At 32.9% G+C, this 13,929-nt stretch overlaps 2 protein-coding genes and 1 non-coding gene across 3 annotated transcripts; 2 read left to right on the top strand and 1 right to left on the bottom strand.

Moving 5' to 3' along the window:
• Positions 1 to 201: 201 nt before the first annotated feature.
• LOC118046913 (nitrogen regulatory protein P-II homolog) lies at positions 202 to 4,088 on the bottom strand. Its single transcript, XM_035056008.2, has 8 exons — positions 3,723 to 4,088; positions 3,594 to 3,639; positions 3,473 to 3,500; positions 2,596 to 2,683; positions 2,279 to 2,346; positions 2,026 to 2,095; positions 742 to 777; positions 202 to 574 (listed from the first exon to the last, which is right to left on the bottom strand). Exons 1-8 carry the CDS (start codon positions 3,925 to 3,927, stop codon positions 510 to 512), a joined length of 606 nt encoding a protein of 201 aa, XP_034911899.1. The 5' UTR covers positions 3,928 to 4,088; the 3' UTR covers positions 202 to 509.
• A 3,567-nt stretch (positions 4,089 to 7,655) lies between these two features.
• LOC118046918 (uncharacterized) lies at positions 7,656 to 9,808 on the top strand. The gene is made up of 4 exons (XM_035056016.2): positions 7,656 to 7,818; positions 7,946 to 8,150; positions 8,572 to 8,646; positions 9,547 to 9,808. Exons 2-4 carry the CDS (start codon positions 7,983 to 7,985, stop codon positions 9,706 to 9,708), a joined length of 405 nt encoding a protein of 134 aa, XP_034911907.1. The 5' UTR covers positions 7,656 to 7,818; positions 7,946 to 7,982; the 3' UTR covers positions 9,709 to 9,808.
• Positions 9,809 to 10,255: 447 nt separating this feature from the next.
• On the top strand, positions 10,256 to 10,328 carry TRNAF-GAA (transfer RNA phenylalanine (anticodon GAA)). The gene has a single exon. It is a non-coding gene; the product is annotated as a tRNA-Phe (tRNA).
• Positions 10,329 to 13,929: the final 3,601 nt, after the last annotated feature.

The following is a 13,929-nucleotide window of genomic DNA, read 5'->3' as shown; positions in this document are numbered from 1 at the left end:
GATCACTTAGGGTTCAACAATTCAGGATTCCCGTATATAGAATGAGGCAATAATGAGTCTCTACAGATCACGCCGCTCTCAATTGGAACCATTTTTCAACTCAGGTTATCGAATCCCTAACAAAGCACATGATCCACCTGTAGCACCATCAATGCCCAGGTAAAAGGAATAAGAGCATGCTGTACAAGATGAGACAATGAGGGAAGTGTCCACCGGCGAATAAGATACAGTTCAACACTAATATCATAGCTCAGTACAAACCCCACAGCATGTACTCTGTGGGGCGACCCAATCCTTCTTGTTATTACTTCCTTGCAACAAACGCGCGTAGACATTCCTTTTATTTCTAGTCGTTTAATTCAAGATAGACAGCTATAAAAAGGAGGAATCAAATTTTCTAGTAAGGACTAGGACAAGGGGTGATGAGGATGGATGGATGCCTGACTATCCTAGCTACTAAGAAAGCGTTAGATGCAAATCTTGACCTGCGCATGTTGATTTTAAACCAGTCATGCAGAAAATGTCATGTCGGACAACCCTCCTGTCATCCTTTCAGCCTTCTCTCCGCGTTCACCTGAAAATGGTGCATGGAAGGAAAGAGTGCTGTCATATATCATCATAATCCCTGAACAGGAAGGTTTGGATAATGAAAGGTTTGGATAATGAAGAAGATGCATGCCTTGATCCATCAGGATGGTATAGACAAAAAGGCATCAGTGTTGGAAGAAAACAATGGCTTACCAGTGCGAATTCTTATTACATCTGCAACAGGTACCACTGCAAAATAACAAAACCTCATTAGAAATGCTGGTAATATATCTAAGCCATCTACTAATTCAGAGATCAAGTTACCTTTCTCTACTTGTCACAGTCATAGGTATAATTAATTTAAATTATAATGGAGAAAGGCACATTCACAATCGTTTAGATTCATCCCAAGAAATGGTTAGCAAGCTTGGTTTTGCATTGCAAGGTTGCATCCAGGACTTGCACATTGCAGTTTCAGTTTTATTAAACTCCAAGGTGAGTGTGACTGCAAAAGAGATATGCATGTAGCGTGGCTCTATGATAGTTCACAAGGTGTGGTTTAGATGCAGCTATGAACAATGGTTTCTGACAAGAGAGCTTGCCAAAATCAACCCAATTTTTTTTGATACTATCCAATTGCTAGTGCTCCAATTAACTCTTTTTACATTTTAATCCTTTAAAGGGTCCATACAAGTAACCGAGTAAGAAGTCACATGGAAAGAAAGTGTGAGGGTAGAAAATAAATACAAGGCGCATGTTAAAACCTACCATCCGAGTCCAGACTGTTGTAGCTTGTGAAATCAAAATTACTCAGAAAGAAAAAATTGCAGCTTAGGGATTTCATGTTAACACAGCTCTAACCACATATGAAATACAGATTTACTCTGGGAGCTATCAAGTGTAATACCGTCAGAAGAAAATAACCTTTATTCATTTGTTCACACTCTCTTATTTCTCTATTTGCCTATAAAAATTTGTCCTTCCAATAGCTGTAGTTTTATACAGCCTACACAAGATAAGCATACTCAAAGGGTATTATAAACTGCATCACAACCACAATGGTCTTCGACAATGTATTTCTAAGTTGTAAGAAACACACAGAATGAAGCCATGAAAGACTCCAAAGAAAGGGAGCACTTTCCATTTATATTAGAAAATTATGATTCTCAAATACCTGACAGCTATCTAAAGCTGCAATATGCTAGCAGTTAGCACACTTGCTAGAAACTTTCACTAACTAAATCTGTTCTCCATATTCCCAAGAACCATATAAATGAATGAGGCCAAGAAAAAGAGCAACAAGAAAATGCGAAAAAGAAACACAGCACAAAAACTACTAAAGCAGAGTAAAATAGAAAGCAAATCAAACCAAGTTCAGATAAATTTTAGTTCCTTCATATGTAATAATATACACAGATAAAAGCTTTAAGATCAAGTATAATGGAAATCAAAGGATCATGGAATCTGCTATCATAAAGATTAATTTCGGAATCTTACAGAAAATCTTGCCATCTCCAATCTCTCCAGTCCATGCCTCATCTTTGACCTTTTCTATAACAGCTTCAACCTAAAACAGCATAATGTAAAAGACAAAATGGACAATTACTCGGTAAATGGACATCTGTGAAATTCTTTAATTTACATGCAGCAATGTGAACAACAATTCTATTATAACAAGAAGAACAATAATCAATTCTAAGTGCACATATCATATTTGAAATAGTACTTAGGCTAGTGGTATCATGAATACCTGGTCTTTCTTCACTACAATCTCCAACTTAACTTTAGCAACAAACTTGTCTTCGGAAAACTCTGAGCCTACGGTGTTAAAGCAAGAGGTATGGTTTATAAATACTTTGACTGCTCTCACTCATATAGAAGTGATTAACAGACAGTACTCATCAAAAGGGCCAACATTGGATAGAACAAGAAAACAAGGGCGAAAGGAGACGAAACAGAAAGTGAGATGATTCTATAATAGGCAACTATAATCAAGTCATCTCATTATGGAACATCTAGAGGTACAAAAAGAAGAGAAACTTTCAGTGGTTCAAGTAAAAAGCTTACCACCATGCCTCTCCTTTGAACCACCTTGAGCCCCAAAGCCTCGAACATCGGAAACAGTAACACCACGAATACCAATTTTCAACAGAGCCTTCATTTTTCAAAAAAAATCATAGAAATTAGAACCAACTGTAATCAACTAAGTTGCGTAGCAAAGATTCTTAAGAAGTTCAATTGTGGAGCACAAGAGAAAAGGGTCAAATATGACCCAAAATGCTGCAGCAATAATGAACTCAGAAATCCGTATGGTCAAATAAAACTTGCACCCTGTTTTTTGCAATTATGAGCTTGTACAAAATCATCAATTCATGTAACTTAAAAGCATCTCAGTTTCTCTGCATACAAGAAAGATAAAGTCCAAATTAGAAACTTTCAGTTAGTAACAAGATCCAATGAACATTGTACAAAGTTCCAAACTTATATTTTCTTCTAATAGTGCTCTCTCGATCACCCAATTCCACAACTGTGGTAGCTAGAACTCAATACAAAAATGGTTTAATTATCCCTAGAATGACACAAGCTCTAAAAGTAGAGTGCCAAGCTTGAAATTCCTGGAATCCTTCTCTATCTAGAAAGACTAAAACAACACTCGAGTAAGATTCAAATTTATCCTACTAATAGGGTGGGTTCATCATCAAATTTAGGCCTGCAGTATCCAAACAAGAACGCTAAGCGGCATGAATAACAAACAGCAATGAGCTAGCTATTCATTCGACATATTATTATGACATAACTGGATTCAATATTAGATGCATCAAGTCAAGTAAAGGCAGCGAACTTTTAGAAGTAGTGGATGGATATCAATATGGAAATACAAGTAAACGAAGCAATGAGAAGAAATCATAGTAAAATGCATTGGGTAGGGCCCGTCTAGTCTTACCGAGGAAACTTGCGAGACTCGCCAGGGCCTATTTCATTCATCCCAGATTCAACGGAATTAGAGAAACCAAAAGGAATCAATAAACAGTAATATCTTATATGCTGCCGAAGAAGAAGATTACCTCAAAATTGCTTCTACCTTGTAGAATTTTGCATCTGGAATATACTCTAAACAATCCAAACATACAAATCGTTAATGTTCATGCCATCTCTAAATTCAAATGTGGAGAAAAAACTAAATTAACGCATACCAGGAACAGAGGAGCTTTGGGCTCTAACTGTAGGAATAATGGACGCATTTCGTGAGGTGTTTAGGGTCAAGTTAAACTGAGAGAATCGAGAATTCTTCAACTTGAGAGGTTTCAAAAGGGAATCAAAAAGAGGGAGTTGTTTGTTGAGAGAAGAGTGAAATTGAAGAGAAGTGAGGGAGCCTGGTTTCACTGCTGCCGAGGCCATTGTTATTTGGTTTTCGTCGAATTTTGAAGAGATGAAGCTACAAGTTAGCTCCTTATGCTTTATATTCTAGACCGGAGAACGGAGAACGGAGATGCTGCGACACCAGAGCGAGCGAGCCTCGAGATTAACGCCACTTTCCTGATCGAAATGACACGAGGAAGGAATAAGGAAGGCTTTGAGTGAAAATAAGAGTTGCGATGGGCCTCAGTCTTATTGGGCTCAAGGATCTTATTTCACCCAACATTGCCATAGTCCAAACAGTCCATGAATAAATAAATAAATACATAAAAATGAAGAAAACCACTACTGTTCATTTTTCTTTTCCTTGATATTTGGTAACACGATACGAAGAATAAGCCCTTTAAGATTTCTAATATTTTATTATTCTTTCACTGAGTAGTTTATTTTAATTTATCTATTTAATCTATACATTTTTTATTTTATTATTTAATTATAAATTTTTATTTTTTTTTCTATTTTGGTGCATAATATTAATTATATATAGAGTGTTGACAAAATTTGGTGCATAACAAAAGTTATTGGTTAGGATTTTAAAAATCATTTGTTTGATCCTTTTAGAATAGATAGTAATTATTATAAAATCAGTTTATAATTAAATATTATTTAATTTTTAAATTATTCAGTAGTTATATTTACTAAAACAAAAACTATTCAATGGTCTCAACCTTCTGATTTGGAACTTGATAAGAGTTTAAAATATTTTTATGCAAGTTTCAATCATTATCTTTCTAATGAGCTATGTGACACAACCAAAAAATTGATATCTTATTTCAAGTGCAAAAGTGTCGAAGTAATAAATAACCCGGCAAGACCGGGGTCAAATCACAAAAAGGTTAACTATATAAATTATAAATAATAATAACTACAACAATGATGATGATGATGATAATGGTGATGATGATGAGTTAAAGAGGACTTTGAGATATAAGATTAATGTGAAAATTAAACAATGATAAAAGAGGACTTTGAGAACTTGATAAGAGTTTAAAACATTTTTATGTAAGTTTCAATCACTATCTTCCTAATAAGTTATGTGACACGATCAAAAGATTGATGTCTTATCCCAAGTGCAGGAGTGTCGAAGTAATAAATAACCTAGCAAGACTGAGGTCAAACCACAAGGAGGTTAACTATATAAATTATAAATAACAACAACAACAATGATGATGATGGTGGTGATGGTAAGTTAAACAAGACTTTGTGATGTAAAATTAATGTGGAGATTAAACAATGATAAAAATAATTGTCAAAGTTAAAAGATCTACTAATGGTATTTCAAATAAGTATAATATAAACTCTTTTTATTATTCAATTGAAAACCACACACAAAGGAGGTTCCGATCGAATAATTTGTTATTAATAGCTTCTTATAAATTATTAACATGATCATATTAATTATCTTATTTAAGTAATACCAAACTTTTAAATATTGTTAGGAATTCATGATGCTAACTTATATTCACAACAAATCAAGTTCCTTTTCATAGTACAGGTGTAGGTTATACCATATGGTTGACTATAAAAGTTCAAAGCATTTGTTGTATCAAGTGTTATACAACACAGATCTAGATTAACCATTTAACAAGCAAGGTATTAAGAATTAGTACGATAAAAAGATAAGATATGTTAATAACAAACTTTCTTGGATATAAACATTGAAGTCCATGTTGAGTTTATATTATACATATTCTAACACCATTAGTGAAACATTTTCACCTTAACATAATAAACTTAGCTAAACATAATGAAGAAGAGAAGCATAGATAAATAAGATAAGAACATAATTATATAGGTATAGTAAAGGAAATGAAAAGCATAAACAAGAAATTAAGAAAAACATAACATGGAATAAAACCTGAACATTACAAAATAAAAAGAAAGAGAGCAAGAGAAAGATCTTGATCTAAACAATCAAGATGCCTAAATGCATAACAAATGTCTCTTTTTATAGGCCAAAATTTGAAAATATTGATTTGATGATTAATTGTTAAGTGGGTGGCTACATCTTGACTTGGTGACAATTCTTATTTTCTTGTCTGAACAAAACATCATTGCTAACATCAGAATTTGAACAGATTATCCATGAAAGTTCTAGGAAATTTTCTTAGCTTTTCAACAAAAAAAAGAATTGGTGCATTTGGACTTCTAGAACTCAAGTTATGGGCTGAAACATTATCTAGGTTGCAGGACAAATTCAGACTTCTCTGTTATTGCTACAATTTGAACTTGAAAATGACCTTTTTGAATCTTAGACTCCCATAAAAGTTTTAATCATATGTCTTGGCTTTCCATATATATAGAATAGACATAAATCCAAGTTCTACAGCTCCAATTATGATCCAATAACCGAATGGTGTTCCAGTTTAGATTGAACCAACATCTCTTTTCTAAGCTCAGCCCTATCTTTATCTTCTCAATTTCAGTACTTAAACTTATTAATCAATCCCTTGATTTATGTGATAGGCCTGTATTTAAGATAAATATTTACCATAAATTAAAGGTATCTTATATTATTAGATATGTTATTATAAAACATGCTCTAGCTAAGGAGTTATTGATAGTTCAAATGCAAAATGATGATGTAAAACCTTGATAAAAATACACTTTTAAGTATTAATCACTATGACACACATGTAATTGATATTTTGGATAGAAGTCTAAGTGTCACTTATAAGACACACATACTTGTTTTTTTATAGCTTTATTTAACCTTTTCTTCTCTTTAGCATAAAGGTTTAGACAATCCCTTGTGATAGTGATTTGAGAAGGGACATAAAATTTATGTTGCATGGCTCGACTAAACTGTTTAAATCCTAAAAGAAAACTCATCACAAATAATCATCTTACTACGTGACTTAAAATCTATATTGCAAGGCTCGACAAAACTGTTTTAATCCCGAACCTTTTTCAATCCTAAAAGGAAACTCATCACAAATAATCATCTTACCACGTGACATAAAATCTATGTTGTATAGCTCAACAAAACTGTTTAAATCTTAAATCTTTTTCAATCCTAAAAGAAAACTCATCATAAATAATAATCCTACCACATGTTTTTCTATAAGCTTTTTGACTAAAATTAATAACCCGAAGAGTATCCCCAGTTTTATCTTTAACCCCCTTAAAAGTTTGAGCCAAGATCTTTTGTATTTTATCATCAAACTTAAACCTACTAAGAAACTGTTTACATAATTTATTTAACTGTGTTCACAAATTACTAGTACCAAGAGTCTTTGAGGCATATGAACAATCTTGTTTACAATGTTTATATACAACTTTTCTCGATGATGGATTAGAACCCTCTATTGTATCAAAGTGATGCCAAACTTTAAATAAAGTTCTACAAATTATTTGTTGAAGAAGGAACAACATTATTCATTAGAGGATCGTTTGATGGATAACATTGAGTTTTGGAATATAAAATCTTGTATTCTCCATCTAAAATAACAAAATTTAATTAATTTCAATTTAATACTTATACAAATCCCTTTGTTCATAACAAGATAAAATAATAACAAAAAATTTGAGAAAATACATTAAGTATATAATATAGATACAAAGAAAATTATATATAATTACACCATTCCTAAATTGTAAAGTCTGAATTAGGGTGCGGAAAAATATTTATTTTGAGGATGTTAAAGATGTGAAATTAGTTAGTTAAGGATGCAACAACAAAGGTGAGACATATGAATCCTTCCACGCCTTTAACCCGTGTCAAAACCCCTAGGAGTGTTAAAGGTCCTTGTAAACTACTTTTATCTTGGAAGATAGAGAATGAGGGGCTAAGCGGCGAGAGAGAGAGAAATCTGAATAAAGAGAAATAAGTTGGGTGAATATGCTCGTATATGCATGAACAGTAGCGTAACAGTAACTTCCCTGCCTCTTCTTAGTTTAATTTTATTATTTATTAATTTTAATTCTAGTTTTCTTCACATATTTTTTCATTCATACTTTAACATCCTCTCACTTCCCATTTCCATTGACTTATAAGCAGTTTGGCGGTGGTGATTGTTGAAAGGTGAGTTAGAAAAATGGCTGCAAAGGAGGGAATTAGGAGTGGAAGGGAAGGTGAAGAAGAAGAGCATGTGTATAGGATAAGCACAGACAAAGAGTGGGAGGAGTTGCAGAGAAATGGATCTTGTTTTGGTGGACAACTTGACAAATCTTCGGGCTTCATCCATCTCAGCAAGCTCGACCAGGTCTATCCTCCACTCCCGTCCCTTCTCTCTATAGATATTGCTCTTGTGCTTCGATTACTTGTCTAAAAATAATTTTGTAACCTCTCCATATTCATATTTTCATCATAGCATTGATCTTGGCAAGAATCGGGAAACAAAAACAGAAATCAGGCTCTTAATTACTCATTTATGTGCTTTTCCAAGAACTGGTAGAGGTTATGGAAAATCTTATGATTTATTTTAATGCGGGATTAGTTGATCAAAAATACTCAGTCGATGAAATGGGATATTTGGTGGTTTTGTTAGTATTCAGTATCCAAACTGCGGCTTGCTTCCCAAGATGGCAATTTCTATTTTCTGATATCTATCCATTTTTTAGTGAGGGATGATTTACGGATACTCAACTATTTATGGGACGGTCTTTATAAATATATATATGCAGGTGATGTCAACATTGCAAAACTTTTTCCTGAATACTAAGGTGGATTTGTATCTGCTTCAAATCGATGCTAAAAAGGTTTGCACTTTATCATTTTATGTTTATTAGTCTTTCATTGATTCGGCAGAGGTATAATCAAGCTATTAATAGGAAGGATAAATTCTTATAGCAAACTGAATTTCATGTTAGGGGATGATGAACAATTGTGACTTGGAAGTGTAGAAGTACTTTATGAATGCTAGCATCTAAGGATAAATTCTGATAAAAAGGTTATAGCTTCTCTGCCCAGTCTGCTCCATGTCTAACACTTCTAACCCATTTTGAAGTTTTTAAGCTGTACTGTACTCTATTTGGCCGTTGAACTCAATCAACAATATGGTAAGTGGTTTATATTTCAATTTTGGATTTAAGTTTCCCCGTGATAAAAGGTTTAGATGAGGTTATCCCAAGTTTTTTTCCTTTTGTTTTGCTGGTTTGGTTATAATTGAAAAAATCAGCTGGGCAGAAAAAAAAGAAATACTAATCAGATATTGGACTGCACTTTTATTTTCAGAATTCATGGAATAGTGTATGTTAGGTATTGCTTCCTGAGGGTTACTTCCAAACTCACCAATGAAGTCTCAGAAGGTTCAAGTTACTGAGACTTGGGTGCTAATGGAAGGACAAGCAGTCAAAACAGGAATGTGTTGAATTAGGAGTGGGGGGGTCTTAGAAGTTCAGACCTCAGGCCACGATTCGAAAGGAATAAGGATTGAATGGCCAGCAATACTATGTTTTCAGGTCCTATTTTGGAGTACATGAATCAGTTGGTTATATGTATAGTTTCCTTTGGTTGAATCGATTATGAAGTCGCATAGCAATAATACCGAAATTCAGATTACATAGTTGCAATGTTAATCCTTGACAGTGCTAAAGTCTCATGATTTCAGTTCTACGCTGAAATATAGGTAATCTAATTAATGTGCATGTTTGTTGCAGCTCGGGGATGGATTGATATATGAAGTCGTGGATGGTACCAACAGCTTCCCTCATTTCTACGGCCCTTCTCGGAGTTTCAGTCCCCTCCCTCTAGACGTAGTTATCAAAGCAGAGAAGCTTGTTCTAGCAGATGGGCAGTTCAGTTGTAGTTTGCTGAACTAAGCTGCTCTACTTCGAGATTTAACATTTTTCTGTGCTGAAACAAAAAAAGAAAGATATTTGTGACCTAAATGGACCTATTGAAAGAGGCTCAATTTGATAATTCTTATGTTGTCTTAAGCATGGCCGTGAAAGTGAAATGCTCGGTAGGCAATGAACTTGAGTTAGAAATCCATGATACAACAGATACGATCAGAAATAATTTCTTGTGCTGTAAGAGTAAGTTTGGAATCGTCTGCCTGACCACATTCACCTTGGAAAAGCCCTTATGGTTGTTGAATGGGATTGGAGAGTTCCAAGTCCACCTCTTTACACCCACAAAAGCTGAAAATATGGAGTTGGAACACGGGAGTTCAATGTCCATAACTCCTTTCATGCTAGGAAAAATGTCTAACAATTCTTGAATGCATATGAGCTGAAGATATCTGTCATGTTTATGCACCACCCTAACAGTATTTTCCCTCGGAAAGTTGGCTGTATTATCGAGTTTGTGAAAGAAAACAAGACAGTACATATAGATAACATATTTTTAAAAGGATGCATACAAGTAGCGGGGATAGCTCAGTTGGGAGAGCGTCAGACTGAAGATCTGAAGGTCGCGTGTTCGATCCACGCTCACCGCATTTATTTTTTTGCCCTCTCTACTAAAAAAACGCTTTCGGGACGTCACCGGATTTTGGTCAACTCGGGATCGAAGGCGGCGGTAGCTATCCCCCCTCCACTATGGATTTATAGACGCCTGTATACTTTCTCATTCCCCTCCAAGCATTCAAAACAAAGAAGAGTCAGAGCCCTGATTCAATTAGGCTGTGTTTGATTGCAGGAAAGTGAATTCCTGGAATTCACTTTCCTGCTTTTCTAGTGTTTGGCAACAACAAGAAAAAAAGTCAATGGAAAATGAATTCAGTCAATGGAAAATAAATCAGTGTTGCCAAAGGAAAGTGTTTTCCTTTATTAAACAAAGGAAAACACTTTCCGACAGTGGCCAGTGCTGAAAAACAGCCATTTTCTCTTAATTGTTCATGTTAATTGCACTGTTCAATGAATAGTGCAATTAACATGAACAGTGTATTGCGTACACTGTTTGCTGAAAAATAGTGAACAGTGCAGTTCTCTTGCACTGTTCACTTGCCTGTAGGATTCTTTTTTTTTTTTTTTTTTTTTTAAGTGTGCTATTTTTTTTAACATTAAAAATAAATAGTTTAGAGTAAATTTTAAACTTTAATATTTTATCCAATTTTATTACATGCTAAAAATATTATTAAAACTATAGTTTTTGTCGGATATATTTCGTACTTAATGGAATTATAAATAGTTTCATGGAATAGTAAAAAACATTTCACAAGCTTATTTCTCTATAATATGATATGATATATATAATTATATTTTATAAAATAAGCTATGTATGAATATAGAATATAATAAAAAAATTCATCATTATACATTTTAGATTTCATTTTTTTTTGTAAGTGATTAAATATTTTATATTAGATATTATATATATATATATATTAGATAAATTTGAAAAAAAAATTAATTCATTAATAAATTATTTTCCAGTTCATTTTCCATAATACAACCAAACACTGGAAAGTGTTTTCCAGTTCATTTTCCATAACACTACCAAACATCGGAAAATACTTTCCCAGAATTCACTTTCCAGGAATTCACTTTCCCCGGAATTCACTTTCCAAAAGGAATTCACTTTCCTGCAAACAAACGGAGCCTTAGTTTCACCCACAAATCCTCGTCTCGGGGACGCAGCAGTAATGGCTAACAATCGGGAAAACCTTATGCAGCAGCAAGTTGGCGCAGGTTAAGGTGGCCATAATTTTAATATTCGTGAAGTTGCCGGTTGTTAACGATATTATCCAATCTCCTAAAGATAATACTGGTACTGAAGATAAACATGATCAGGGATTGATATCCCTGACTTGACCTGACCTGACCTGCTCATACCTGATCATACCTGAACAAGAGAGATTACTACTACTAAAGATAATCGTGATCTCCAAGTATATCTACAATAAAGATAATATTGATATTGAAGATAAACATGATCAGGGAATACGATAATTATCAAGAAGTCTGGATACTGGAGAGATCATGATCAGGGATTGTTATCTCTGATCATACCTGATCATACCTGCTCATACCTGACCACATCTGATCATACCTGCACAAGAGATATTCATTGAATCTGAAGATAACGTGATCACATCCACAACAATATTAGAAAATATGTGTATATCTTATCATTAAGTGTATTCTTGATTATAGGATTTATTTTGAATTTAAGATGGTATTATATAAGACCATCATGTAACAGTAAAATACTATCAAGGAAAATACATTCTTCTTATCTCTCTAGCCTTCCCGTCTACAGCTCTTCTCTTCTTCTCCTATTCTTTTATCATCTTACACCAGTGGTAAGGGATTAGCAGGTGCACTTCAGCTTCTGGACAAGAAAAAGAAAACGAAAGTTCGATGATTATGATGATGACATGACAAAATACTCTGAGCAAAAGGGGAGATGGGTTTGGAAGGATTGTGGCTCCACGAAGAGCGAGGTTCATGAATTTGAAAATATGATAGTGATGAAAATATATTAAAATAAAATTTTTTATTTTTAAAAAATTATTTTTAATAGTTATATATTAAATTATTTTAAAAATATAAAAAGTATTTTTAAATAATTTTTTTTAAAAAATACCATTTAAAATGTAATTCCAAATACTCCACATCTTCATCATTGATGGTTCAATCATTCGATTTAAGGGTGAGCAAAAAAAATCAAAAAATTAATTAAACCAAGAAAATTAAAACAATAATAATAAAAAAATCAAACATTAAAAAAAATTGATTAGAATTTTTAACAAACCAACCGGTTTGGTTTGGTTTTGGTTTTATAAGCATGAAACCGAAAAAACTGAACCCAAATTGAAAAAAAAAACGAGCTAAACCAGAAAAAAACGAGTCAAACTGGAAAAACTGAGCTAAGCCGAAAAAACCAAGCTAAACTGAAAAAATCGAGCAAAAAAAACCGGTTTTTGTTTTAAAATAACTGAAATTGTTCAGTTTGAACCGGTTTCGATTCGCTTTTTATTTTAAAAAAAACCACTTAGGTTATTTTTTTTATAAAAACTAAATTGAACCGAAAATAATCACCATTCATATATGACTTCAATGATTATGATTTCTTCGGCATTAACTTTATTTTGCCGGTGTTCAGTATAAATTTATTTTGCTGGTGTTCAGTATAGAAAATATCATAGTTTTAAATCAATAATTTTCTTTGCAATAAATCTTAACATAATTTAAAATAATAATTTTTTTTTTGTTGTACACCTTCATTATTTTCTTTCCACTAAATAATTGTCAAAATTTCCATGTTGATTAAGGATTCAAAGTCAGCAACTTTTCCAGAACATGAAAATTTGGCATCTTGAGCATTATTTGCACGGATTCCTAATCCTACAAGGTTGTCCGGTCGGCAGCTCTTTAATACACATAAGTCAGCAAAACACACATATGCAAGGGTGGAAGTTTTTGACATTCTTTTTGGGAGTACGACAACTTATTAGTTTATTTGGACTTGAATTATTTATTTTTACGAACTTAGGATCTTAATCTTAATTAGGTTTTATGTTTAGCTCATTAGTCCATTAAAGTTTATTTGTTTTGTAAACTATAAATACCCTATTTAAAGGGTCAAACATGTTAAATTTAATTTATTTCAAAATAATGTTATATGTGCATAAAATTGTTCTTACTTTAGATTAAAAAAAATTCACTATTTTTATGGCATTCTTTCTATACTTTCAATTCATAATTCATCATAATAATAGGGTTAAAGTCCTTTTTTTTTCATCCAATAGCTTTAATGTCTTAGTTTAGGTAATTATTATGTCAGTTTTTTTATTTATTATCATAATCTGATTATAGTTTTTTTGTGTTATTCTTTCTTGCATGTGAATTCAAAGATTCTTATCCTGGATTCATGTCAGTTTGTATCAGAACAAGGCTCTAAAACAAGGTTTTATCTTTCTCTATCTATCTATTTATTTTTAAATTGCCCATGTTATTTGTTCGTTTTTTCTCAATTTTGATTTTGTTTTGGAAATAGTAAATATAAAAACAATTCATGTTCAAAAAGGTTATTGCTGAAAAGTATTGTAAACGAAAAAAATTTTGAAATCGCAAGTTGTTTTATTATGTTGTAGT

This window comes from Populus alba, chromosome 2 (assembly GCF_005239225.2).
Source record: "Populus alba chromosome 2, ASM523922v2, whole genome shotgun sequence".
NCBI lineage: Eukaryota > Viridiplantae > Streptophyta > Magnoliopsida > Malpighiales > Salicaceae > Populus > Populus alba.
This window is presented reverse-complemented; position numbering and strand designations above follow the sequence as displayed.

Bases quoted from the DNA above. Each gene is read 5' to 3' on its own strand.
- LOC118046913 (XM_035056008.2), bottom strand. From the start codon at position 3,927: ATGGCCTCGGCAGCAGTGAAACCAGGCTCCCTCACTTCTCTTCAATTT. The intron at 2,684-3,472 runs GTAAGACTAGAC...TGAAAAATGAAG, and splicing joins GAGTCTCGCAAGTTTCCTCG to GCTCTGTTGAAAATTGGTAT. The intron at 2,347-2,595 runs GTAAGCTTTTTA...TTAACACCGTAG, and splicing joins TTCAAAGGAGAGGCATGGTG to GCTCAGAGTTTTCCGAAGAC.
- LOC118046918 (XM_035056016.2), top strand. From the start codon at position 7,983: ATGGCTGCAAAGGAGGGAATTAGGAGTGGAAGGGAAGGTGAAGAAGAA. The intron at 8,151-8,571 runs GTCTATCCTCCA...ATATATATGCAG, and splicing joins ATCTCAGCAAGCTCGACCAG to GTGATGTCAACATTGCAAAA. The intron at 8,647-9,546 runs GTTTGCACTTTA...TGTTTGTTGCAG, and splicing joins TTCAAATCGATGCTAAAAAG to CTCGGGGATGGATTGATATA.